General features: G+C 35.7%; 1 protein-coding gene across 1 annotated transcript in view; it reads left to right on the forward strand.

The window, feature by feature from the left end:
• Positions 1–25026, forward strand: part of PJA2 (praja ring finger ubiquitin ligase 2) — a 76907-nt gene extending 51881 nt beyond the window's left edge. Inside the window, exons 7-10 of the mRNA XM_001504586.5 lie at positions 6288–6399; positions 18910–19024; positions 19403–19524; positions 21801–25026. Coding sequence (XP_001504636.1) covers positions 6288–6399; positions 18910–19024; positions 19403–19524; positions 21801–21926 — 475 coding nt within the window. The 3' untranslated portion in view covers positions 21927–25026. The remainder of the gene's footprint in view (positions 1–6287; positions 6400–18909; positions 19025–19402; positions 19525–21800) is intronic.
• The last annotated feature ends 326 nt before the right edge of the window (positions 25027–25352 follow it).

Consider the following 25352-nt stretch of genomic DNA (forward strand, 5'->3'; position numbering starts at 1 on the left):
ATGCAGTCCATTGGTGATACTTGAAAAATTTCAAAACCCGTGATTGAATCAGAAGAATCCTAAGTATAAAATTTTCTTTCTCTGAACAAAATATGGAAAATTTAATTGTACCTTCCTAGAGATGTTGAAAGTATTAAATTTATCCCGACGAGGAGTAGTGAACTTCAACTAAAAGTATTAGATAAATTAAGTGGATTACAGAATTATGTCTCATGATATAATGGTCAGAATTTAACTTGTGATTTACAAAGTTAGACTTAGCTTTCAAGTGTGCAGTAGTCCTTTGGAAGCAGCTAATTACTGAGATACAGAAAGGATGTTTCTTCCAACTGACCCCTTTTTGTTACTTTTTCTGGAAAAAACATGGCTTGGTACAACCCTTGTTTCCATCTCTGCACAGATAGATTTTTAAGATTTTGTCTTGTTTTTCCAGCTAAAATTCCATTACAGAAAATTTAGAAAAATAGAGATAACAAAAACTCATTCGTATTCCCTAATAACTCTACAGGTTTCTAGAACTTACATTTTTAAGGGTTTTTGTGTCTTTAGTTTCTCTTTCTGTATGCGTAGCTACTTCTTTGTGCTTCTCCACATTCTTCTAGGCACGAAACTCAACATCTTGAAATCCTCCTTAGCATTTCCTATTATAAACTCCCCAAGGGAAAACAAAATTATATGTGCAGAGCAGACTTTTACTGACCATTTTGTGGAAGTAGAGGTGGGATTTTATCATAGCCACGCAAACAGTTTGTAATTCCATCTTAAACATTCTCGTTCTCCAAAACCCATTTTCTGGCTTCCTAAACATGGAAAGTCAGTGGCTTCACTCAGTCCTAGTCTTGCTGATCTTGATGCGCCCCCTCCCCAGCTTTTCCTTCCTCTCTTCTGTCTGCCCTTTACCGTCTGACTGAACTTCTTAATTCTGTCTTCTCTCTCCATTATGCAAAGTCATTCCTCAGAGTGCTCAGCAGATAACAGAATCATCTTTTCAGCATCTTCTGTGCATGTTGGGAGGCAATTATGGTTTCTTATGAGGAAATTTTTTCTTTTGCACATTTTCAAAATTGTGTAAAAATAATTTTTTACAGCTCCATTGTGTAGATGCTCCATCCTTTATGTAGATGCGCTAAAATTTAATTGATCATTTCCCCATTGAAATAGTGCAGTGAAGTTCCCCCTCCCATAAAATTTGTTCTGTACTTCAGGTTATTTCTTTAAGACAGATTAATAGAGGTGACATAACTGATAGCTGTGATATTCTTTAAGATCTTGGTATATATTTCTAAATCACTTTCAAAAAAATTCTTCCACATAAAAATTTGGAGTAATTGTAATAAAGTAAAAATGTAATAGTAAAGTAATAAAGTAGTATGCTTTACTGAGTATAATTTTAACTTAAATTTGAAAACTTTTATTGTAGATTCTAATTATTGATAATCCTTATGAATATGGCCGTTGCGTTAAGATTTTAAAGACATTGCTGTTTGTCCCAAAATTTGGGGAGCTTCAAAGTAGTATTGTTTTCAATATGGAAAACATTTTAGCATTGGTTTTAAGACCAAAGTTGTTTTTTTGTTGTTTTTTATTGAGGTCGCATTGGTTTATAGCATTATATAAATTTCACATGTATATCATATTTCGATTTCTGTGTAGACTACATCATGTTCACCACCAAAAACTAATTACCATCATCACCGTACACATGTGCCCTATTACCCCTTTCACTCTCCTCCCACCCTCTTCCCCTCTGGTAACCACCAATCTAATCTAATCTCTGTATCTATCTATGTGTGTGTTTGTTGTTGTTATTTTCCACTTATAAGTGAAATCATACAGTATTTGACTTTCTCCATCTGACTTATTTCGATTAGCGTAATACTCTTAAGGTCCAGCTATGTTGTTGCAAATGGCAAGATTTCATCTTTTTTTTATGGCTGAGTAGTAGTCCATTGTGTATATATACCACATCTTCTTTATCCATTTATCCATTAATGGGCACTTAGATTGTTTCCACATCTTGGCTATTGTGAATAATGCTGCAGTGAACATAGGGGTTCGTATGTCTTTTGGCGTTCATGTTTTCGTGTTCTTTGGATAAATTCCCAGAAGTGGAATAGCTGGATCATATGGCAGTTCTGTTCTTAATTTTTTGAGGAACTTCCATACTGTTTTCCATAGTGGCTGCACCAGTTTGCATTCCCACCAGCAGTGTATGAGGGTTCCCTTTTCTCCACATTCTCTCCAACACTTATTTCTTGTCTTGTTAATTATAGCCATTCTGACGGGCATGAGGTGAGATCTCACTGTGATTTTGATTTGCATTTCCCTAATAATGAGTGATGTTGAACATCTTTTCATGTGCCTGTTGTCCATCTGTATATCTTCTTTGGGAAAATGTCTGTTCAGATCTTTTGCTCATTTTTTAATTGGGTTGTTTGTTTTGTTGTTGAGTTGATGAGTTCTTTATATATTTTGGGCATTATCCCCTTATCAGATAGACGATTTGTAACGTTAAGCCCAAAGTTTTGAAGGTTACTGTTTTGGATTTTATCTAGATATGGCAACACTTCATTATTTCCTTATGTGGTACTATATTAATTTATGCAGCAATAGCTAAAAGTTGCTAAAGTGAAAATACAATTTGATTTTCATATTAAAATAACACGTCATTTTGACAACTAAAAGGAAAAGTCAGGGCAAACAGCAGCAATTCTTACCTCTAAAGGCAAAATATGACACATTTTTTTTTTCAGTTTTGCTACTACTTAGGAAAAAAAGCTTTTTGGTTCTTTATTTTAGTTTAAATGAAAATGGAAAAAGTCCTCTATCTAAAGTTTGTTTGTTTTAAAGATTGGTGCCTGAGCTGACAACTGTTCCCAATCTTCTTTCTTTTTTTTTTCTGCTTTTTCTCCCCAAATCCCCCCAGAACATAGTTGTATATTTTAGTTGTGGGTCCTTCTAGTTGTAGCACGTGGGATGCCACCTCAGCTTGGCCTGACAAGTGGTCCCATGTCTGCGCCCAGGATCTGCACCAGCAAAACCCTGGGCCGCTGAAGTGGAGCGCGTGAACCACTCGGCCCCGGGGCCGGCCCCGGTTGATTTGTTTTGATGCAGTCACAGAACTGTTGTAGAATACCCAGAGAGTGTCTCATAGATTGGCGTGATAGGCGTTGATGTGGAGAAATAGGGGTTTTAGATTTAGACGAATCCAAACTATACCATTTAGTTATTCTTTGATAACTACTTAACCTCTCTATCTTTAAGAAATTGGGGGTATAGTTATTAGCCTAATGAGATTGTGAGAAATTCATTCTGTATGGATATAACCATGGTTTAATAATAGAATTTTTTTTTAACTATTTTAAAGTTGTTTCAGGCTTATAGAAAAGTGGTAAAAATAGTACAAAGAATTCTCATATATCCTTCATTAAGATTCCCTAAATATTAACATTTACCACAACTGTCTTATTCTTTTTCCTTTCTTTATATTTATGGTATTTTGTTTCTGACCCATTTATGAGTAAGTTACAAACAAAACATGATGCCTCTTTGCCTATTAAGAGTCTAGAATGAATTTCCTAAAAACAAGGACATTTTCTTACATCACACAGTGAAATTTTCAAAATCGGGAATTAACACTGATGCAGTACTATTATCTAATCTACCGACCTTATTCAAATGTCTATAGTTGTCCCACTAGTGCCATTAGAGAAATTTTTTTTGGTCCAATCAAGGACCACTCATTACATTTAGTTAACATGTTTCTTTAGTTTCTTTTAATCTGGAATATTTCCTCAGTTTTTCATAACCTTGACATTTTTGAAAAGTACAGGCCATTTATCTTGTAGAATGTCCCTTAGGTCGGATTTGTCTGATGTCGTGATTAAATTCAAGTTACAGATTTTTAGTAGGAACACTATAGAAGTGATGTTTGTTCTTCTTAGTTCGTATCAGAAAGCTCATGATATTCAACTGTCCCATTACTGGTGGTGTTAGTTCTGATCACTTGGTTAAGGTGTTATCTTTCACATTTCTTCACTTATGCTTGCCATTTTTCCCTTTAGAGTTAATAGGCATCTAGTGGGAACATGGCTTGAGACTATGTAAATGACCTGTTTCTTCTCAAACTATCAAACTTCCGTCCACTAGTTTTAGTATTGTCAGTGATTTTTGTCTGAAACAATTATTACCGTGGTGATTTCCAAATGAGTGATCCTAGAATTTTTAATATTAGCTGATTATTTCACAGTGACCAAATTACCAGCAGATATCATGCACTGAGCGTCTAGATCTGTTTAGCCTGGAGAAGAAAAGAATTACTGGGAGATAGTTAACTCTAACCATGGAGTTTTCTGCCTAGGGAAAGTGGATGTAGTTTGTGTTCTTTGGCAGGTAGAACTAGAGCACTTGCTGCATGTGAGTTTCAAACTTCTGACAGGGCTCTCCCACACCGGCCCATAGCGCGTACCACCTTAGAAAACAGTGTAGTTTCTGCGTGCAGGGAATGGTTCTCCTGTTTCTTGAATGTCCACTCTTGTGCCATCTCTGTGCCGGGCACCAGTGTGCATCTACTCATTTAGTTTGTTTGACAGGTGAAGAAACAGAGTAACAGTTAAATAAATTTTTCACATTGTTTAACCATGACAGTTAAATGTGAAGTTAAATCCCTATCTGACTGACTCCAGGGCTCTTCATCTCTGCACTGCATCTCATTGCTAGATGGAGGAGTTCTAGTATTGCAAGGGAGGCTGGCTTCACTAATTCCGAGTTTTAATTCTAATTCTAAAATCTGTGATTGAATGAGAATGTCTGTTCCTAGGTACCATGTGATATCTGCTGATTTCTAGATACTACTAAGCTCTAATATATTCATAAGAATACTTCTGTTATCTCTTGGCAGTAGATTTGTAATTTTAATGATGGCACAAAGGTTGATATCAAAACTATTTTGAGCTATCTTGTGTAACTGTGGATTTTTCTGACTGATATTCAAGTTCTGATAGGAACTTGGAAGTCAACAGACATTTGCCTTTAGGTAAACAAAATAAGCTCTCTTTTGGAGATCTTGGATTTGAGATGGTGGAAGTTCATTGAGGTAAAGTGCCCTATAGAAAACTAAAAATTCAGGTCAAGAGCTCAAGAAGGGGCCTGGCCCTGTGGCCGAGTGGTTAAGTTCGCATGCTCCATCTCGGCGGCCCAGGGTTCCGCCGGTTCGGATCCTGGGCGTGGACATGGCACCGCTCATTAGGCCACGTTGAGGCGGCATCCCCCATGCCACAACTGGAAGGACCCACAACTAGAATATACAACTATGTACTTGGGGGATTTGGGGACCAAAAGCAGGAAAAAAAAAAAGAAGAATAAAAAGAAGATTGGCAACAGTTGTTAGCTCAGGTGCCAATCTTTAATAAAAAAAAGAAAAAGAGCTCAAGAGGCAGTTTGCAATTTGGTGGAGGTCTAGAGGTACCTGCAGAGAGGATGATTGACAACATGAACTTGAATGCAGTTTCCAAGGGAGCAAGATTAGAAAGAAGAGGACTGAAGATACACTTAGAATTTCCACGTTTTGAAATACTTCGTACTTCCAACACTTGAGGAAAAGGAGGAATCTCTGTATGTTTAGGGATTGAGAAAGGAGATTAGGACCAGATTAAGACATATTTTACTTCAAGGGGCTTATAATCCTTTAGAAAAAAATTATGAAAATGAGCAGTTAGGAGTTAAATATTTTTATAGCCGAATAATAATGGAGGATGCCTGGTTCTTAGAAGAATTAGAGAGAGATTAATGAGAAAAACTTGAGAAAGTAAAGTATCTTCAAGCCCAAAGTAATTAAGGAATACAGGGCAAGAGAAGAAAAAGAGGCTTTGACTAATGATAGAATTAAAATAAATCAATCATTCTCTTTATTATGTTCTCACCTAAATTTAGATTGGAAACTAAAATAAACAGAAGGGGAAATATATGGGAAAGAATTAGGAAAGAAAAAGTACTACCATTATCTCAGCCTTAAGCAGTCCTCAGTTAGAACTAGAAACATTAAAAGAGGGTTGTCCTGCAAACTTTGCCGTGAGTGTGGCAGACTATTGGGAGAGGTAGTGTTATCTTAATTCCTTATGCCTAGAATTTAACTTTTCTGTGGAGTTCTTCCTACCTCTTAACCCACAAGATTTATGTTAAAACATTGTAAGGTTTTCTGCTTGTAGTGTGTTTATTGTCTTATTGGTGTGTTAATTATGTTTTCACCATAAAGATTTCCCAAATCATAGTTGTATTTTTTTTTTCAGTCTGTTTGATGGCTTTGCGGATGGACTAGGCGTTGCTGAAGCTATTTCGTATGTGGATCCTCAGTTCCTCACCTACATGGCACTAGAAGAACGCTTAGCCCAGGCTATGGAGGTATTTTAGTGACTCTGATGCCTATATATTAGTTTGTGGGACGCAAAAATGATAAAAATTAAAGATTTTTTTAACCACTCTTAAGAAAAGGTGACTAATTTTCTCATCAATTTAATAACAATATCTGTACAATGATTACCACCAGTATGTGTATATAAATTACACTTGACATCCCACCAATTTCCCTAAAATTGGAGTATTTCCCAGTTTTTACTGCAGGATGGCATATGTTTTGCTTACATTTAGAAAATACACTTTTCCTCTATTGAATTATACGGGTCTGTGAATCTGAATATTTTATACACCCTTGCACAGGTGTATTTGTGAAATGAAATTCAAGATCCCTAAGGATATGTTACAAATCACTTCTTTTTTTTATTCTCATGGCTTCTAAATACTATCTTACTTCTTAATGCAGTTAGAAAATTTACTCTCCCTCATCCAGAAACACACACACTTTAATAAATGTGGCACATTTGGTGCCTGGGTTTGTATTGCCTTGTTTTCCTTATTTAACTAAAACACGAAAACTTGTTCGTAATTGTGTTTGTCTAAGGTCAAAAGCCCAAGCATTTTCACGTTTGGGAACTTCCACTGCACTGGTAGATTTCATTATAAAAAGTCTTTCTTTGTCACTATTTCCGAAATAGAGGAACAGTAATAACATGAATGAATCAAAAGTGAGAGAACGAAAATGAACGAGTGAAATTTCAGGGATGTTATAATAGCATTTAATCTTGAAATTTGAGATTAGAAAGTCCAGTTTAGATTCATAAATTAGTTAATAGATTGATAGGTAGATAAAAAGACAGACCTATCTACACACTCATGCACCCTTAAGTTAGCTATGCTTTGGCATCACTTTTTTTTATGTGTGAATAATCTTCCATGGAGATCATTACTCTTAATTATGCTTTTTTGTGTATGTTTTTCTCAAAGTGACCATAGCATAAATACTGTGTACTAGGAGAAAAGTCCGAAAGAACATCATGAGACAAGATAGGCTTAGGACTTTTCCCAGATTTTTTTAAACTTGTCTTACCAAATTCTGACACGCATTAATTACTGACATAGCATAATAACTTGCATCAGAAATATAATATGTAAAGATTAAGGGTCACTGACTTCTTTGAGCTAAATAAATTTTAAGTGACCACAATGGAATATGTCCTTTCTAGAATCTGGTTTCACAGTGCTTAAAAAGTCTTTTCCATTATTATACCAGTGATTTATAATCTCCTACAATATGGAGATATCTTTAAAAAGAAGTTTTGAGAATTAAAATAAAAGTTTTATTATTTGTTACTAATAGGAAATGTGACGTTTGATTGGCATCTTGAAAGAAGAGCCAGAGAGATTGGTCATGGGAGGTCATGCTAGGTAAAGACTCTAGCAGAGTCGACCAAGACAAGAGGCAGGAAAGAACATAGTATGTCCAGGGAACTTAGAGTCCCCACATTGTTGGCTCCTGCTCTTAGGGAACCCAGTGGCGGTGCCACTTTCAGTTATTCTTACCCATCTGTCTTTCTGCTTGTGATTAATGGTGTTAAGTGTCTCCCTTCCCCACAGCTTAACAGCTTCCTCAGATTTGGTGCTCTGCTCTATTTTATTTGAATTTGATTGAGACATGTTTCAACCCTAGAGAATCAATACAGTTCCATCTTCCTGTCACTCTGTAGAAATCTTTATTTTCTTTGTCTAGTATGCACTTATTTAAGCTGAGATAATTTATAGTTTCTTATTTTTCCTTTTAGATTTAACACTAACGTTCTTTAAATTGAAACAAAAACAAATAAGACAAACTGAGTGCCTTGACTTTTTTCTCAAGTAGCCCTATATCTTTTTGGCAATAGTAGTTTTCATTTCTGTTAATTTTCCAGTATTAGACTGATCTTTCTTTTCACGTAGTGGCTATTGGTGAAAATATTGGCCATAAACATTTGCCTGATATCTCTGTCTAAAATTTGAGTGAAATCAGGCCAAAATATTTAAGATCTTTAATTGTTTGAAACAATGATATTAAAGCTTTTTACTCCCAAATTAAAAGAAATATATGTATCCCTTTCATATGTTTATGTTGACATCTAAAATTTTTTAGCATAAATCCTAAGTAATATTGCTTATCCTATTTTACCTCTTTGCAGTAAAAATATGTTCAAAATTTAATGTAAAAAATTGATATAGATTGAGTTAAAATTGTTAGTATGTAACTGATCAAAAACAAACATGAATTTTGATAAATAATTAGTTAAAGTAAAATTCTACTGGAGATGCATCTCTTAATGAGACGAAGGCCTTTTTCCTTCCTACTTTATGAATTAATTTTATTTATTTCCAGGAGACATAGTTCAGAATCAATTTCATTTGTTTTTCGTCTTTATGAATGTAAGCTTGAGAAACTTTATTCCGATGAATAAATTGATAGGGATGGAAAGAGTTTCTCATAACATTGTCACTCAGTTCTGAGATACTTAGCAAAATCCCATCAACTTGACAAATTGTCTACACCCTCCTTCAATTTTTTTGAAAGCAGAGGATTGGAAGCCATCTATAGAGATTTTTTAGAGTTCAGTTTGACCCCAGTATTTCAGATTGCCTTTTTGAATGGGTAAGAGGTATGCTTTTATTTATAAAGTGGGGAAAAGGTTAGTATAAAAAGGAATGTGGTGACAGAAACCAGATGGTACTTTGACTGCAGGCGCATTGTTAGGCAGATCAGTTTGAGGAAAGATTACAAGAAAAAGTTAATTGAGTCTCTTAAGACTCTCCATGCCAGTGGACCCCTCGGAAAGTCTTTACATACTTACAGAACACCTCAAATACATTGGGGTGTGGGCCTTAGGAAGGCAGTACATGAGAGGAGAGCATGGGCTTTCGAGTTAGACAGATTCATTTAGGCTGTGCGACCTCAGACACTTCACTTAAGCTCTTTAAGCTTTAGGTGCTCATCTACAAAATGAGAATAATAAAATTACCTCATGAGTTATTGTGAGATTGTGTTAAAGCACCTAGCAAAATAGCTGGTGCCGTGGTAAATCTCAGTAAATGGCTGTATTCCAAGATATATTCAAATCAACAATCAACCAAGTGTTAATCATCAAGCAAATCTGGATTCACTGGTCATTCCAAATCAGTATTAAATTGTTATAAATATTCATTCTTTAAAAACTAAATTCTGTTTTATTCTTTAGAAACTAATTTTGTGCTTAAAAAGGATTATACTACTTTAAACCTACATATATTCCAATTGGACTGTGTGGGCTATTTAGTTGTCTTTCTGACACTTGGACTAACTTTTGAAAATATATTGCCTAAGGTATAAATAGATTTTTATTTTTTTGTGTATTGTCATAGCAGTGGCATAAAATGGTCTCTCTTGCTCTTGTTGCTAACAGGTGATCCCAGATCACCTTACATATGTGTCAGTACCAAGGTAATAAATTATTTTCACATATCTGAAATTCCAGATATTTATTAGCACTGCACATGTGCAGATAATCATCAGAAAGGAATAATGAACCCATTGAGACAAACATGTATCAAAGCATAGTTAGCCTGGAATAACCTCCCCAAATGGAACTTACTATGAATAGTACCCCTTCTTTTTGTTTGTGTGTAGCACAGAGGAGTTCTTGCAGTCTGTCTTAAGAAGTACACAGGGAATTGGCTGAGATTCATGATTTTGGTTATGTGAGAAGGAAGCGACAAATAACAGGCTCTTCTTACTTTCCATTTCCTTATCTTCTGATGGGAAAGTTTAATATAAAGAATTACTATAACAAGGGATTCGAGTAACAAGGGATTGCTTAGTAAGGAATAAAGATAATTCTAAAGAGTATAGGAAAAGCATGTATAAGGAGCAGTCACCCTCTATAGGGCTAAGATACCCTAAGGAACAGTCCCCACTCCACTTCAGGCTTGGGATCCAGACCTTGATGGAGATGACACAGCTGTGGCTCACTGAATGGCAGAGAAGTTACAGTGATGATGCGCTGGCAGAACCTGCTGCAAATCAGCCCTGTAGAGTGCTGGAGAAAGCTATTCGTAGGGAGATGTCTAACTGAAAGCACTCTGCTACAGAACTGTCCAAGGTGGATGCTAGGGGAAGCTACTGGCCACTGGGTGCTGCTGGTCCCGTGTATCACAAGAGCTGGATGCTGCAGAAACTGTGTGCATTGCAGGAGTCTGGTGCTAGAGAAAGCCACGCATGCCACAGAGGCCTGTTGAGCATGCATACCAGGACTGGAAGCAAAGCCCTTTTCCTCCTGTAGTGTCCCTTCAGCATCCTGTAGCTACAAAGCTTAATATCATGACAACTGTCAGAAGGGAAAATATTTAAATGGCCTGAATCCATTTTCACAGAGCTGACAAAAATAGTGAATTTGGATCTGAGAAGAATAATTGATAACTGTAATACTTCATCCCTTCGACTGCTTGGATTCCATATACACCTTTTTACACACATTTGAGCTCCCATCCAACAACAGTACAACTATATTTCTACCTAACAAGATACAGCTATTCTTTTTTTTTTTTTTTTTTAAAGATTTTATTTTTTTCCTTTTTCTCCCCAAAGCCCCCCGGTACATAGTTGTATATTCTTTGTTGTGGGTCCTTGTAGTTGTGGCATGTGGGACGCTGCCTCAGCGTGGTTTGATGAGCAGTGTCATGTCCGCGCCCAGGATTCGAACCAACGAAACACTGGGCCGCCTGCAGCGGAGCGCGCGAACTTAACCGCTCGGCCACGGGGCCAGCCCCAAGATACAGCTATTCTTAAAAGTGATGTTTTTATACCCTTTTCCCAGAATGAACAACTGAACAGTCCCAAGAGTCATTATATCCATCACTGGCTGTTAATTACTCCACAAATTCAGTCACTCACACTGAAATGTTCTCTTATATAAAGGTTAAATTGTCAAGTTAACTGCTATATGAAATAAAAATGAGGAGAGAGAAAAAGAAAGTGGTTAGCAGATACAAATAAACACATTTAACAGGCAGATATCTAGACATTAAGCAAAGCTACTAGTTCTTGTTTCTGTAATTGTTAGCTATGGTTTCCTTCTTCCATAACACATTCCATATTTTCCCTGCCTTCAGCTGGTTAGGGTTCTTTACTTGGTGGAGTGACCCAAACCTACGTTCCTGTAGAGTCTGTGTCCTCAATTATCCTGTCTTTTTTGGCTGCTATAGTTTTCTGGTAACTTTGTTGGGCATAGAAATACTAAGAGAAGTATCCTCTCAGTGAGATTATTATAGGACTTTCAAATAGAGGAAGGCTGGCCTGTGGAGGGTAAACTATTTCTACTGGTAAAAGGAGGCTCCGAGTGACTTGGGGATTCAAAATAGTCAGTTTCATCTGAGTCCAACCAGATGTCCCCATTCCAAATTGCAGAATCCTGTTCTTTAACCAATCAGTGGTTGAAACTTGACAAAGATGAAAAACTCATTTTAATTCAATAAGTCACACAATTAAATTTTATGTTTGGTTTTTGGAAATAAGAGAATTTTTTAGGGCTATCGTGGACACTGGTTCTCATACTGTGCTTTGCTCTCAGAGTTAATGGGTCTGAGTTTGTCATTTTCTCTTTGTAAGCGTGCACAGGCACTCAAAAGGATCCATCCCACATCAAAATGTTTGTAGTCATCATTACTACCATAAAATCAAGCGCAGCAGCCACCTGGGCTCCCAAGACGTGTGCTTTAGTTGGCATTTCATTGCAGTTAGCCACGGTGATAGTTTGATTTATTGTGATGCCGCTACAGGCCATGGATTGATAGCATCCTGTTTTTATTGGGCTCGGCACTGAGCCCAACCAAGCCAATCCCCAGATCCCATTCTTGCTTCACAGAACCATGCCTGATATCAAATTCTCTATCAGTGTGGGCTCAGCCACAAGAGGGAAAACAATAATTGGAACAGGTTAAATTTAATATAAAGAATTATTAACTACAGTAGGGGATTAGAGTAATGAGGGATTGGCTACTTGGAAATAAAGTGAACTCTAGAGAATATAGGCATAGCACATTTAACGAATAACCTTAGGGCTGCGATACAGCACTCCACCTCCACACGCCCCATGGCTGAGATGCAGACTGTGATGGGGAGGACACAACCGTGGTTCTTAGAGAAGTGTTTGTGCTACTATTCTGGCACAACTTGCTGGAAATCTGCCCTCTGGAGTGCTGGAGAAACTGTTCACAGGGAAGTAACTAACTGGAAGCACTCTGCTGCAAAACCACCCAGGATCGGTGCCAGGAGAAGCTGCTGGCCACTTTATACTATAGCTGTCAAGCACTGGAGAAGCTGCATGTGCTTCTGGAGCCAGGCACTGGAGGAGCCACTCACGCTGGAGGAGCCTGGTGCTGGAGAAGCCATCTGTGCTGCAGAAGCCCACGATAGGGAAGCCTCACATGCTGCAGGGCCCTGCCCCAGCAAGCCCACTAGAACCAAAAGGCATTGTCCCTTCCTCCTGTGATGTCTCTCCAGCGCCCTCTACTGACAAAGCCTAAGATCATGCTAGCTGACAAGGGAAGAATATTCAAAAGGCCCAGATCTGTATTCACAGAGCAGAAATGAAAGGTGAATTTGGAACTGAGAGGCAATAATTCAAGCACTGACATACCGCTTTTCTTTTTGCAGTATCTCCACAAATCCAGAGTCAAATTTGGTGTTCAATATTATTAACTGTAGTTGTTAACTCTTAGGATGAACATTTTTGCTTTCTCTTTTTTTAATCCTGACTTTGCTTTGGCCTTGGACCTATCCTCTAGTGTAAGTCATCTCAACTCCTTTTTGGAAAGATATAATTCATTGCTAAAATATCTAGGCTAAATCCTGAGGAGTATACACAAGACCATGTTTGCCATCCCAGCCAACGGCATGTTAACTATCAGGCAGAATCCTCCTCCTACCTGAGAGGCCCAGTTTGTTTGTTTATTTTTTATTGTGGTAACATACACGTAATGTAAAGGTTAACCATTTTTAAGTATATAGTTAAGTGGCATTAAGTCTGTTGTAAACAATAACTCTCCATCCCCCCCCCTGCTCCCCTGCCTGTGGCAACCAACATTCTTTCTGTCTCTATGAATTTTACTATTTAGGTATGTCATCTAAGGAGAATCATACTGCCAGAATTTATCCTTTTGTTATTGGCTTATTTCTCTTAGCATGTATGCCTTCAAGGTTCATCCATGTTGTAGCATATGTCAGAATTTCCTTCCTTTTCAAGGCTGAATAATATTCCATTATATATATATAATACACCACATTTTTTTTAGCTTTATTGAGATATAATTGACATATAAGATTGTGTAAGTTTAAGGTGTACAATGTGTTGATTGGATACACGTATATATATTGTAAAAAGATTATCACAGTAGGGTTAGTTAACCCCTCCATCACGACACGTAATTACTATTTCTTTCTTGTGGTGAGAACATTTAAGATCTACTCTCTTCGCAGCTTTTAAGTATATAATACAGTATTGTTAACTATAATCACTGCGCTGTACATTAGATTTCAGTAACTTACTCATTTTATAACTAGAAGTTTGTACCCTTTGATCCACATCTCCCAATTTTTCCCACTCCCCAGCCCCTAGCAACTATCATTCCATTCTCTGTTTCTATGAGTTCAGCTTTTTTAGATTCCACATATAAGTTGTATCATACAATATTTGTGTTTCTCTGACTTACTTTACTTGGCATAATGTCCTCAATGTCCGTTCATGTTGTGTTGCAAATGACAAGATTTCCTTTCTCATGGCTGAATAATATTCCATTGTGTATACATGCTACATCTTTATTCATTCTTCTCTTGATGGACACATAGGTTGTTTCCATATCTTGGCTATTGTGAATAATGCCGTAGTGAACATGGGAGTGCAGATATCTCTTCGAGATCCTGATTTCATTTCCTTTAGATATATACGCAGAAGTGGGATTGTTGGCTCATATGATAGTTCTATTTTAATTTTTTAGGAAATTCTATACTGTTTTCTATAGTGGCTGTACCAATTTACATTACCAGCGTAGTGCATAAGAGTTCCCTTATCTTCACAACTTCACCAACACTTATTTCTTATCTTTTGATGATAACCATTCTAGCAGGTGTGAGATATCTCATTGTGATTTTGATTTGCATTTCCTTGATGATTAGTAATGTTGAGCATTTTTTCATCTACCTGTTGGCCTTTCGTATAGCTTTTTGGGAAAAATGTCTATTCAGGTCCTCTGCCCATTTTTTAATCAGATTGATTTTTTTGCTATTGAGTCGTTTGAGTTTCTTGTATGTTTTGGATATTAACCCCATATCAGATAGATAATTTACAAATATTTTCTCCCATTCCATAGATTTGCTTTCCATTTTCTTTATTGTTTCTTTTGTTATGCAGAGTCTTTTTAGTTTAATACAGTCCACTTATTTATTTTTGCCTTTCCTGCTTATGCTTTTGTTGTCATATCTAAAACATCATTGCCAAGACGAATGTCAACCCAATGTTTTCTTAGACTTCTACAGTTTCAGGTCTTTTGTTTATGTCTTTAATCCGTTTAGAGTTAACTTTTGTGAGTGATGTAAAGTCTAATTTCATGCATGTGATTATCTGGTTTTCCAGCACCATTCATTGAAGAATGAGTATTTCTTTTCTCATAGAGTATTCCTGGCTCCCTTGTCCATATATGCCAGGGTTAGTTTCTGGGCTCTTGATTTTCTTCTGTTGATCTCTGTTTTTGTGCCAGTGTTGCACTGTTTTGATTACTGTAGTTTCATAGTACAATTTGAAATCAAGAAGTGTGAGGCCTCCACCCTTGTTCTTTGCTTTTCCTGTTCAGGGTCTTTTGCTGTTCCATACAAATTTTAGGATTGTTTTTTCTATTTCTGTGAAGAATACCATTGGAATTTTGATAAGGGTTGCATTAAATCTGTAGATTGCTTTGGGTAATGGTAGAATGGACATTTTAACAATCTTGATTCTTCTAGTCCATGAACATGGGATATCTTTCCATTATTTGTACCTTCAGTTTCTTTCCTCAAAGTCTTATAGTTTTCAATATGCATAAATTTCATCTTGATTAAGATTATTCTTAAGTGTTTTATTGTTTTTGATGCTATTGTGAATGAGATTGTTTTATTTCTTTTTCAGATATTTTATTGTTAATGTATAGAAACAACTGATTTCTACATGTTGATTTTGTGTCCTGCAACTTCACCAAATTCATTGATTAGTTCTAACATTTTTTTGGACGAGTGTTTAAGATTTTTTGTGTATAAGATTATATCTGCAAACAAAGAGTTTTTACTTCTTCCTTTCAGATTTGGATGCCTTTTATTTCTTTTTCTTGCCTGATTGCTCTGGTGAGGACTTCTAGTACTACGTTGAATAGGAGTGGTGAGAGTGGGCACCCTTGTCTTATTCTTGATCTAGAGGAAAAGCTTTAAACATTTCACTGTTGATTATGATGTTAGCTTGTCATATATGTGTGCCTTTATTATGTCAAGGTATGTTCCTTCTATACCCAATTTGTTGAGAGTTTTTCTCATGAAAGGATGAAAATTTGAATTTTGTCAAATACTTTTTCTGCCCCTATTGAGATGATCATATGATTTTTATCTTCCATTCTATAAATGTGATGTATCATTTTTATTGATTTGCATATGTTGAACCATCCTTGCATCTCAGTGATAAATCCCACTTGATTGTGCTGCATAATCTTTTTAAATTTGGTTTGCTGGTATTTTGTTGAGGATTTTTTGCATCTGTGTTGGTCAGGGTTATTAGGCTGTCCTTTTCTTGTAGTGTTCTAGCTTGGGTATCAGGATAGTGCTGGTCTCGTAAAATGAATTTGGAAGTGTTCCCTCTGCCTCAATTTTTTGAAAGACTTTGAGAAGGATTGACATTAATTCTTCTTTAGGTATTTGATAGAATTTTTCAGGAAACTATCTGATCCAACCTTTTCTTTGTTGGGAGATTTTTGATTACTGATTCAATCTCCTTTCTTGTATTGGTCTGTTCAGATTTTCTATTTCTTCATGATTCATTCTTTGTAGATTGTATGTTTCTATGAATTGACCCATTTCTTCTAGAGTATCCAATTTGTTGGTGTATAATTGTTCATGATAGTCTCCTATGACCTTTTTTATTTCTGTGGTATCACTTGTAATGTCTTCTCTTTTATTTCTGATTTTATTTTAGTTTTCTCTTTTTCCTTAGTTTAGGTGAAGGTTTGTTAATTTTGTGTTTTCAAAACACTAGCTCTTAGTTTTGTTGATATTTTCTATTGTTTTTCTGGTCTCTACTTCATTTATTTCTCCTCTGACCTTTATTATTTCCTTCCCTCTGCTGTCTTTTGGCTTAGTTTGTTCTTTTCTAGTTCCTTGAGGTATGACGTTAGGTTGGTTGTTTGAGATCTTTCTTTTTTTTATTAATGTAGGCATTTATTGCTATAGGAGGCTTCCCTCTTAGAACCGCTTTTGCTTCATCCCATAAGTTTTGGCACGTTGTCTTTCCATTGTTGTTTGTTTCAAGATATCTTTTGATTTCTCCTTTGACCCTTTGGTTATTTAAGACAGTGTTGTTTAATTTCCACATATTTGTGAATTTTCCAGTTTTCTTCCTGTTACTGATTTTTCATTTCTTGCCATTTTGGTCAGAAAAGATAGTTGGTATGATTTCAGTCGTCTTAAATTTGCTAAGACTCATTTTGTGATCTATGAGATGATCTATCCTGGGGAATGTTCTGTGTGCACTTGAGAAGAATGTGTATTCTGCTATTGCTGTGTGAAATGTTCTCTATGTGTCTGTTAGGTCCATTTTATCTAAAGTATAGTTCAAGTCCAAAGTTTCCTTTTTGATCTTCTGTCTGGATGATCTTTCCATTGTTGAAAGTGAGGTATTAAAGTCCTCTACTTAATTGTATTAGTGTCTGATCTCACTTCATATCTATTTTTATTTGCTCAGTGTACTTAGGTGCTCTGATGTTGGGTGCATGTTTATTTATGATGATTATATCCTCTTGATGAGTTGACTCTTTATCATTATGTAATAACCTTCTTTGTCTCTTGTTACTGTGTTTTGCTTAAAGTCTATTTTGTCTAATGTAAGTATAGCTAGCCCAGCTCTTATGTTTCCACTTATATTGAAGAATTTCCCTCACTCTGATCCTTTATGCATCCTTAAAGCTGAAGTGAGTCTCATAGGCAGCATATAATTGGGTCTTATTTTTTAACCCATCCAGCCACTCTTTGCCTTTTGATTGGAGAATTTAGTCATTTACATTTAGAGTAATTATTGATAGATAAGGACTTGCTCATGCCGTCTTATTAATTGTTGTCTGGTTGTTTTGTAATTTTCTTGTTCCTTTCTCCCTCTCTTGCTGCCTTGTTTTGTGAGTTGATGATTCTCTATAGTAGTATTCTTTGAGTCCCTTCTCTTTGTCTTTTGTGAATCTAATGTGTGCTTTTGCTTTGTGGTTACCATGAGGCTTACATAAAACATCTTAACAGTTTATTTTTTGCTGATAACGGCTTAACTTCAATTGCATGTGAAAACTCTACGCTTTTATTCCTCCTTTTGTTTTTCATGTCACATTTACTTCTTTTTATTATTACATATTCATTAACAAATTATTGTAGCTATAGTTACTTTTAATACTCTTGTCCTTTAACCTTTATACTTGAGTAAAGTGGTTAACACACCACCATATTACAGTATCAGAGTATTCTGAATTTCACTATCTATTTACATTTACCAGCCACATTTTGTGTATCCATTTATCTGTCAATGGATATTTGGGTTGTTTTGATCTGTCAGTGGATATTTGTTCTTGCAAATATGTCCTACCTGCAGTTAGAATCTAATTTTAGCCCAAGGGCTAATCAAACCACAAAAGAATGAGAGTGACTCATACTAGATGGTCATATGATCTGATATTCTTTCCATCCTTGTTAGAATAGTAACTTTATACAGACATTTGAACCCTTAAAGTTCGCAATCCGGATAACCTAGTAATACTAGTGAGCTAGTAATGTGGGTATGCTAACTCTATACCATTAGTATATATAGCCATTCAGGAATGTATTATTTGCTTCCAGACCTTGAACATGTGGTAACCTCGGCCACATTTTATCTTCCGTGAGTTGAACCTGCCTAAAATGTTTACTTTCTTTCATGTTACTGATTCTACACAGGAGCTCATAAGTTGGAAGAGATAACTGCTCTTCTGCAAATATGTATATAATGAGCAAGTAGATGGTTATTGAGACAAGGTAGATTTTTGTTGTACTTGTGAAAAGTAGAGCTTTTTTTTGGTATGTTTTTTCATGTTTTGATTTGAGGGTAGTGATGATGGTTCCTTTTGCAATGAGGCAAAAAGAGCAGGAGAGTGAAGCAAAAGCTTAACAGGAAGAGAATAATGGTATATGTAATTTTGGAAGCTAACTTTAAAAATAGTTTTCTAGTACTGTTTTAAAGTGTTTTCTAACAAAGAACTGTGACTTTTCTTTTTCAGACTGCCCTGGCACATTTAGAATCTCTTGCAGTGGATGTTGAGGTAGCCAATCCACCAGCTAGTAAGGAGAGCATTGATGGTCTTCCAGAAACCCTTGTTCTCGAAGATCACACTGGTAAGGGCAAGGTGGATCTTGAACGTCAAATCACACCGTACATGTCTGTTATCAACATACCTAAAAGATAAAATACTATTAGAAACTTTCATTAGGTTTTCTGTGAAACCAGATTCTAACAAACTTCACCTAGAATATTTTTAATTTATCAAATGATAGGCTGGGACAGATGTTCCCTAGTCAGCTTTTCTACAAAAGCAATGTTTATTAAATTCCAAATTGTCACGTATTAGACAGAAACATGTTTGCCAATTAATTGATCAAAGTCTGGTTCTTTTGTTTTTCATAGGTATCATCTATGAGTTAATATGTTGATTTTCAGTTTTATTAAAGTTGAACTTTCTGGGATTGATAGATCCAATTACTTGTTGTTTTCAGCTATTGGTCAGGAGCAGTGCTGTCCAATCTGTTGCAGTGAATACATTAAGGATGACATAGCAACAGAGTTACCCTGTCACCATTTCTTTCACAAACCTTGTGTCTCAATTTGGCTACAGAAGGTAAGTTTTAGATCTACTTCTTTTAAATTAATATTTTAATAGTTTCTCCTAAAAGTTGATTGATGGTGGTAGTCTTTTAAGCCTATTTTATTTAACTACATACTTTGTAGTACTTTTTAATTCAGTGTTAAAAATTGGCTGCCTTTTAATGATTAGAGATTAATATTGAACTGTTTTACTTTACTGACATTGTCTGTAAAACAATATAGACAACACTAACTACTTAAGATAGTTAATCATTTTCAGAAATGATTAAATATCAAAAAAATCATTTTAAGATAAAGTAATTAGATCTTTAATCATATCCCTGAAATCTGGTGTTTTCAGAAGTATTTCAAGCAAAGAAGTCTTTGGCACTACTCAGTACTGTAAGAATATACAGCTGTTCTGCTAATACGGATTGGTGTCTCTGAAAATGTATATGAGAAATATTTAATAACTTACCGAGTACCTCCTATTCAAATTTTTATATACTGTCCTTAAATATTTACCCAATAATTTTTAAGTATATTTGAATTACTTAAGGAAAAAAGAGTTTTCCTTAAGTCTTCTCTATGAACTCTATGTGCATAAAGGATATTTTCATACAGTTCAGTAGAAATGCCCAAATCATTTTCCCAGCTTATTTACTTATGGATATAGCTCCCTCTTTTCCCTACAACCACTCCTTTTCTTGTTGCCCCCTTTCTTCTCCTTCCTCCCTTCTTTTCTTGCCTGTCTCTTTCTTTGTTCTTCTCCCCTTCTACTACCTCTTCATCTCTGTCAAAACTCTACTTAAAATTTCTAAAATCCAATGCAGAAATGTTCACTATTCCTTTATAAAATCTAAAGTTTCTGTCTTAGCTTTCAAGGCCTTCTATGATCTGGTCCCCAGCCTGTCTCTTCAGATTTGCTCCTCTGTACATTTGCTCATGTTTACTTAGCCTCATGTGGTCTTTCTCCATACCATCTGTAAGATGAGATGATCTAGGTAGGTCTGGCTTAAATTCCACCTTTTCTATCCTTAATAGCCCTTTTCTTTAAACTCCCATGATGGTATCAGAGCCTTAAGAAGGATCTGGTGTTTTGTGTGCCTGGTGTGTGTCAGGCACTGCTAGATGATTCACGTGTGTTTTCCCATTTATTCCTCACAGTAACTTTGGGACATGTTGATATCCTTATGCCCATTTTCCGAGGATTGTTACTCATTCAGGTTACACAGTTAGTATCTAGTTGATTGAGACTTCACTCATCTATCTGACTCTAAAATGTTGCTTTTAGAGCCCAGTCTATATGGCAAGTGTGTAATAAATGTTTGTTGAATTAAATTCTTGAATTGTAAACATCATATATGGTGTACAGCCTTGAATTGTCATTGCCTTTGCTATAACCCTATTACCCTTTGCTGTAACCCTAGTAATCTCTTTAGTCTCTCTCCTGTCAGGAAACAGCTTAGTGTAAAGCCTTTCCTCTGGGAAAAAGGTTCTCGAGATACACATTTTTGTCACCTTCACCAGTGTGATTTCTTCACCCTGCTCTCTGTCAGAGAGAGCTCTTCAGCAAGAAGACCAGATTTGTGAGGGGCTAATCTGTCACAGATGACACATCTCTGTAATCTTCCCTTGGCCCTAAAATGTTGTGCTCCCATTATAACTTCTTTCCCTGTCCCACCTTCCCTCCCAGGTCTATGGTTGATTTGTTTTATCATTTGGAAGGCACCTAACCTTCCATATCTTTTTGAAAAGTACTTATATGCCTTATAAAGAAGGGCTGAGGTCCATCTGCTTTGACATATCTGTGCTACTCTAAAGCGAGGTTTTAGTATATGCGACAGAGGTCCTAGGGGGATGATTTGGTATAATAAATATTTGCATTAATTAGGTCTATGGTTTACTCTAATATATGCATCATAGATTAAATAGTAATAATTCAGTTCAGGTGGGGACATGCCCTGTGAGGCCTTGCTCACCCTCTACTGTGGCACCAATGCTGAGTAGAGAGTGTAGCAGACTCTCAGTTAATACTCACTAAATGAAAGGTGAGTGACCTAAACGATACAAACATGATTAAGAAACACTGTTTACCCTCAAAGAAATTAGAGTCTGATTAGGATGAAGAGGAAATAGCATCAGAATTTTGCTTCTCTGTATTGTGTGAATTTGGAGTTTACTTAGTCTTTGTTTTTAAGTTATTTGATTTGTTTCTAGGGTAATGATACTGTTTTTTCTTCATTAAGATACTTGTGTGGCAGTTAAAACCTTTCCATTGGCTGTGAACTTGTTTTTTTCTCCCTCCAGTCGGGAACATGCCCTGTGTGCCGCCGTCATTTTCCGCCTGCGGTTATTGAAGCTTCTGCAGCTGCTTCCTCCGAGCCTGATCACGATGCCCCACCCTCAAATGACAGTACCACAGAAGCCCCCTAAACTTCAACACTTGAATAAGATCAGTCTATCAATCTGCAAATTCCTTCTGAAACTGATGTGCAAATAATTATATATAAATATATTAAAAATGCTATATATAGTCTATGCCATAGTTTAGAAAGAGAATATTAACCTTTCTAAACTAAATTTAGGTTTGCAGAAAGCACTAAACATTTTCAAGCTGAATGTTGAAGCAGTGCATCCATTTTCTTTAGTTGAATACGTTGATATTAATTGTAAAGTCAAGCTTATCACTTAACTCTCTCCAGAAGAAATAATCATCTATGTGGCACACATTATTGGTTTTGTCTGAAGTACTGCCACTAAGTGATTATAATTAAGCTCTCCTATTTGCATCAAATGTAAAGACTATGATCACAACAGTAGTAAAATTTGGTTTCATTGGAAATAAAAAGAATTCTAAAGCATACTTTTTCACTGGTCCCTTTGCTTTTGCTACATCAAAACCGCTTAGTTCATAATACTGAGTGGTTTTTTAGGAAGGTGTTTACTCTTCCATCTTTGTTTAAAATTAGGATTTTTAGAATGCCAAAACAAAAGCTAAAATTCTGGCTAGAGCATCACAAAACTTTTAAATCTTAAATGTAATCTAAAATGGTTGAGTAGTAAAATAATTTTTTTAATGGTGGATGTGCTTAAAGTATGGTTAGTAAAGCGTATGAATGCTCTGCTATGGCTAGTCTGGCAGTAAGGTTAGTAAAGCATATGAACAACTAGTGTGCTCAGTGCTTGGTACAAGGAGATGAATTAGATGGCCTTATGAAATCCTTTCTACTTGCTTAAAATTATACTTGACGGTCCAAAACACTCATGGCACATTTGTTTAATAAATATTTCGTATAGTTAGTTTAAGGTAATTTTGGTTCTGAAATATTTTGGAAAGTCCAAAAACATTCATAAAGTGTTTAAACAGTTGTTATTTGTATCCCACAGGAAAATCTGAATCCTTAAAAAACTAGAAGGTTAAATAGTACTACCCTGTATAAAGCTTAAAAATGATGGGGTATGGGTCAGATTTGGTCATACCTTTTTACGTCATATCTAAACCTTACTGTGTTATAATTTATTCCTTTAAAGTATTCCTGAACAAGGATTATTAATCTTACATTATCAGCATTTGTTTCTTTACACTAATTTATTTTGGTAAAATTATTTACCTGGACTAAAACAAAAGTAGATAGTTTCAAATTAAGCCAATGGTGAAAAGGCAGTAGATTATATGATTGCCTAGTGACTGTGCGAACAGAACTGAACGTTTAACATGTTTCCTTTGTTTTCCTCTCTGTAAAAGAGAAAAGAAGATCCTGAGCTCAGATTTACCCTCAAAAAGAGCTGTTCACAAGCTTCTACAAAAGTGAGGAAATCAGCTTTCCTTATTCTTTTTATGGGAATTTGACCCACAGGGTCATCTTTGTAATTATATAACCCCAAACTAAGATTGTATAGCTTTCCACTTTAGGTGATCACACCCAATAGGCAAGTATGTACAAACATGGATGTCATATTTAACTTACAGATTTGATGTCAACACCAGAGAATGCTGGGTGTTAGAATACCTTATTTGAGCAAGTAAAATAGTAAAGCACATAGTGAGTGTACATCCATGCAAGTAGTACATTGATAATTTAGGTTGGACATGTAAAAGGAATATTTATATGGCTTCCCAAATGCAAAATTCCATTTTATTTGTGTAATTTCTCTATTTATATTCCATCCCTTTTCTCCATTCTTAAAAATAAATGAATTTTCACTCTTGGCACATTTGAGGCTTAAATATAAGGAACATAACACTTGCATTCTAATTTTTGCATATATTGTAAATGTGTCTGGTATTTACAGCAAAATACTGTGTATCCTTTTATGGGTAAAACAAAACTGAACATTGCATGCATGTAATGTGGTGACTTTGTAATTTAGGGATTCTTTGGGGCTTCTGTGACTTTGGAAATGCTTATATTCAGGCCTTAATGTTGCATTAGCTAGCATGTTTTTCTTCTGATGTATATAGTCACTGTTATATAAACTAATCTTGGCTTGTTTTCTACTCTGTGATCTTTCCATGCCATATTTCGTTGATGATCAGTTAGTGTCAAGGAGTCAGATCAGATTAAAATTAATTCTGTGTATATTGTGGAAATTTGTGGTTAGTGTGATTTTTTAAATTTTGTTTTGTTTCTGGAAATTTGTGGCTAATGTGATTTTTTTGTTGTTGTTATTTGTTTCCTTTAAGTAATATTGATCAGTTGTGACACTTACTGGTTAAATTGACATTGCTACAGATTTCTCTGTAATAAGCCACACGTTCTATTTAGGCAGTATTAAGGGACCTTGGTTTTCTTCTCCTAGATAGCAGCTGTCCCAAAGAAAATATTTCTTTTTGCCTGTTAAGGCTTAGCTATTATCTGCCAGTTGTTAAGAGGTTTTGGTTCCAAACTCAGCCAGCAGTGTTGAGAGCTGAACTTAAGATAGCTGTTGTACTTTTGCTTTCCATCTGTTTCTGTCCTTCATTCTTGGCTCCCTGCTCTCTATAAACAGCTGCTATGAAAGAGAAAAGTTGAGTAAGAGTTGTAAGATTTTTTTTTTAAAGAAAATTGAGATTTTAAGGTTTTCGTTGTAAGAAACTGAAGCTGATAAGTTTAGACGCCAAAATATTCTTTGATCACATCTTGGATCCTTTTGAAAAAGATCAGAATATATGAAGGTAAATTAGAAATAGGTATAAATGTTAATAAAAACGTTCTTTCTCTTATTTCTCTATTATATGTTAAGTGACTTAACCTAATAATTTTATTTTTTTTAGACATTTTCTTCTTTCTTGTAATATCAATGCTGATATTTAAAGGTAAATCCTTGTGGTTCTCTTTTGTGTTTCTTAATTGTTTATCTCTAAGCTTCTAATTCTTAAGATTATTTGTGATCTGGATTTATATATAAGCTGTTAAATATATATGAACTGTTAAAATGGAATGCAAGTTTTTCAAATGCCCAGGTCTAAATGTAATGATTGGTTTATTGTTCTACAACCCCAATCCATCATTTTCCGTGTAAATCATAAACAATAAACAGGATATACTCAGTGGTCATTTCTAATATTTAATTGTGCAGTCATATCACTTCTATAATATAACCCGTGGAGGATTTAGTGTTAATGGCAAAGAACACAGCTATTAAAGAAGTCTGGAATAGGCTCCTGAGTACATGATTTTATAGTCCTTGAACTGTGATCTAAGAAGGCTATAACAGAGAGCCCAGCTGTACAGCAGTGTTTGATGGACTTCCTTCTGGCAGGGGTCTGAAGGAGTAGTCCCTGCCCTCTCCCGCCTAACATTCTTAACAACCTTGTAGGTTCAGCAGAACCTGATTTCCACACTGACTCAGCACCGCAGAAACCCTCAGTTCCAGGAA

The sequence above is a fragment of the Equus caballus genome, chromosome 14 (assembly GCF_041296265.1).
Source record: "Equus caballus isolate H_3958 breed thoroughbred chromosome 14, TB-T2T, whole genome shotgun sequence".
NCBI classification, from domain to species: domain Eukaryota; kingdom Metazoa; phylum Chordata; class Mammalia; order Perissodactyla; family Equidae; genus Equus; species Equus caballus.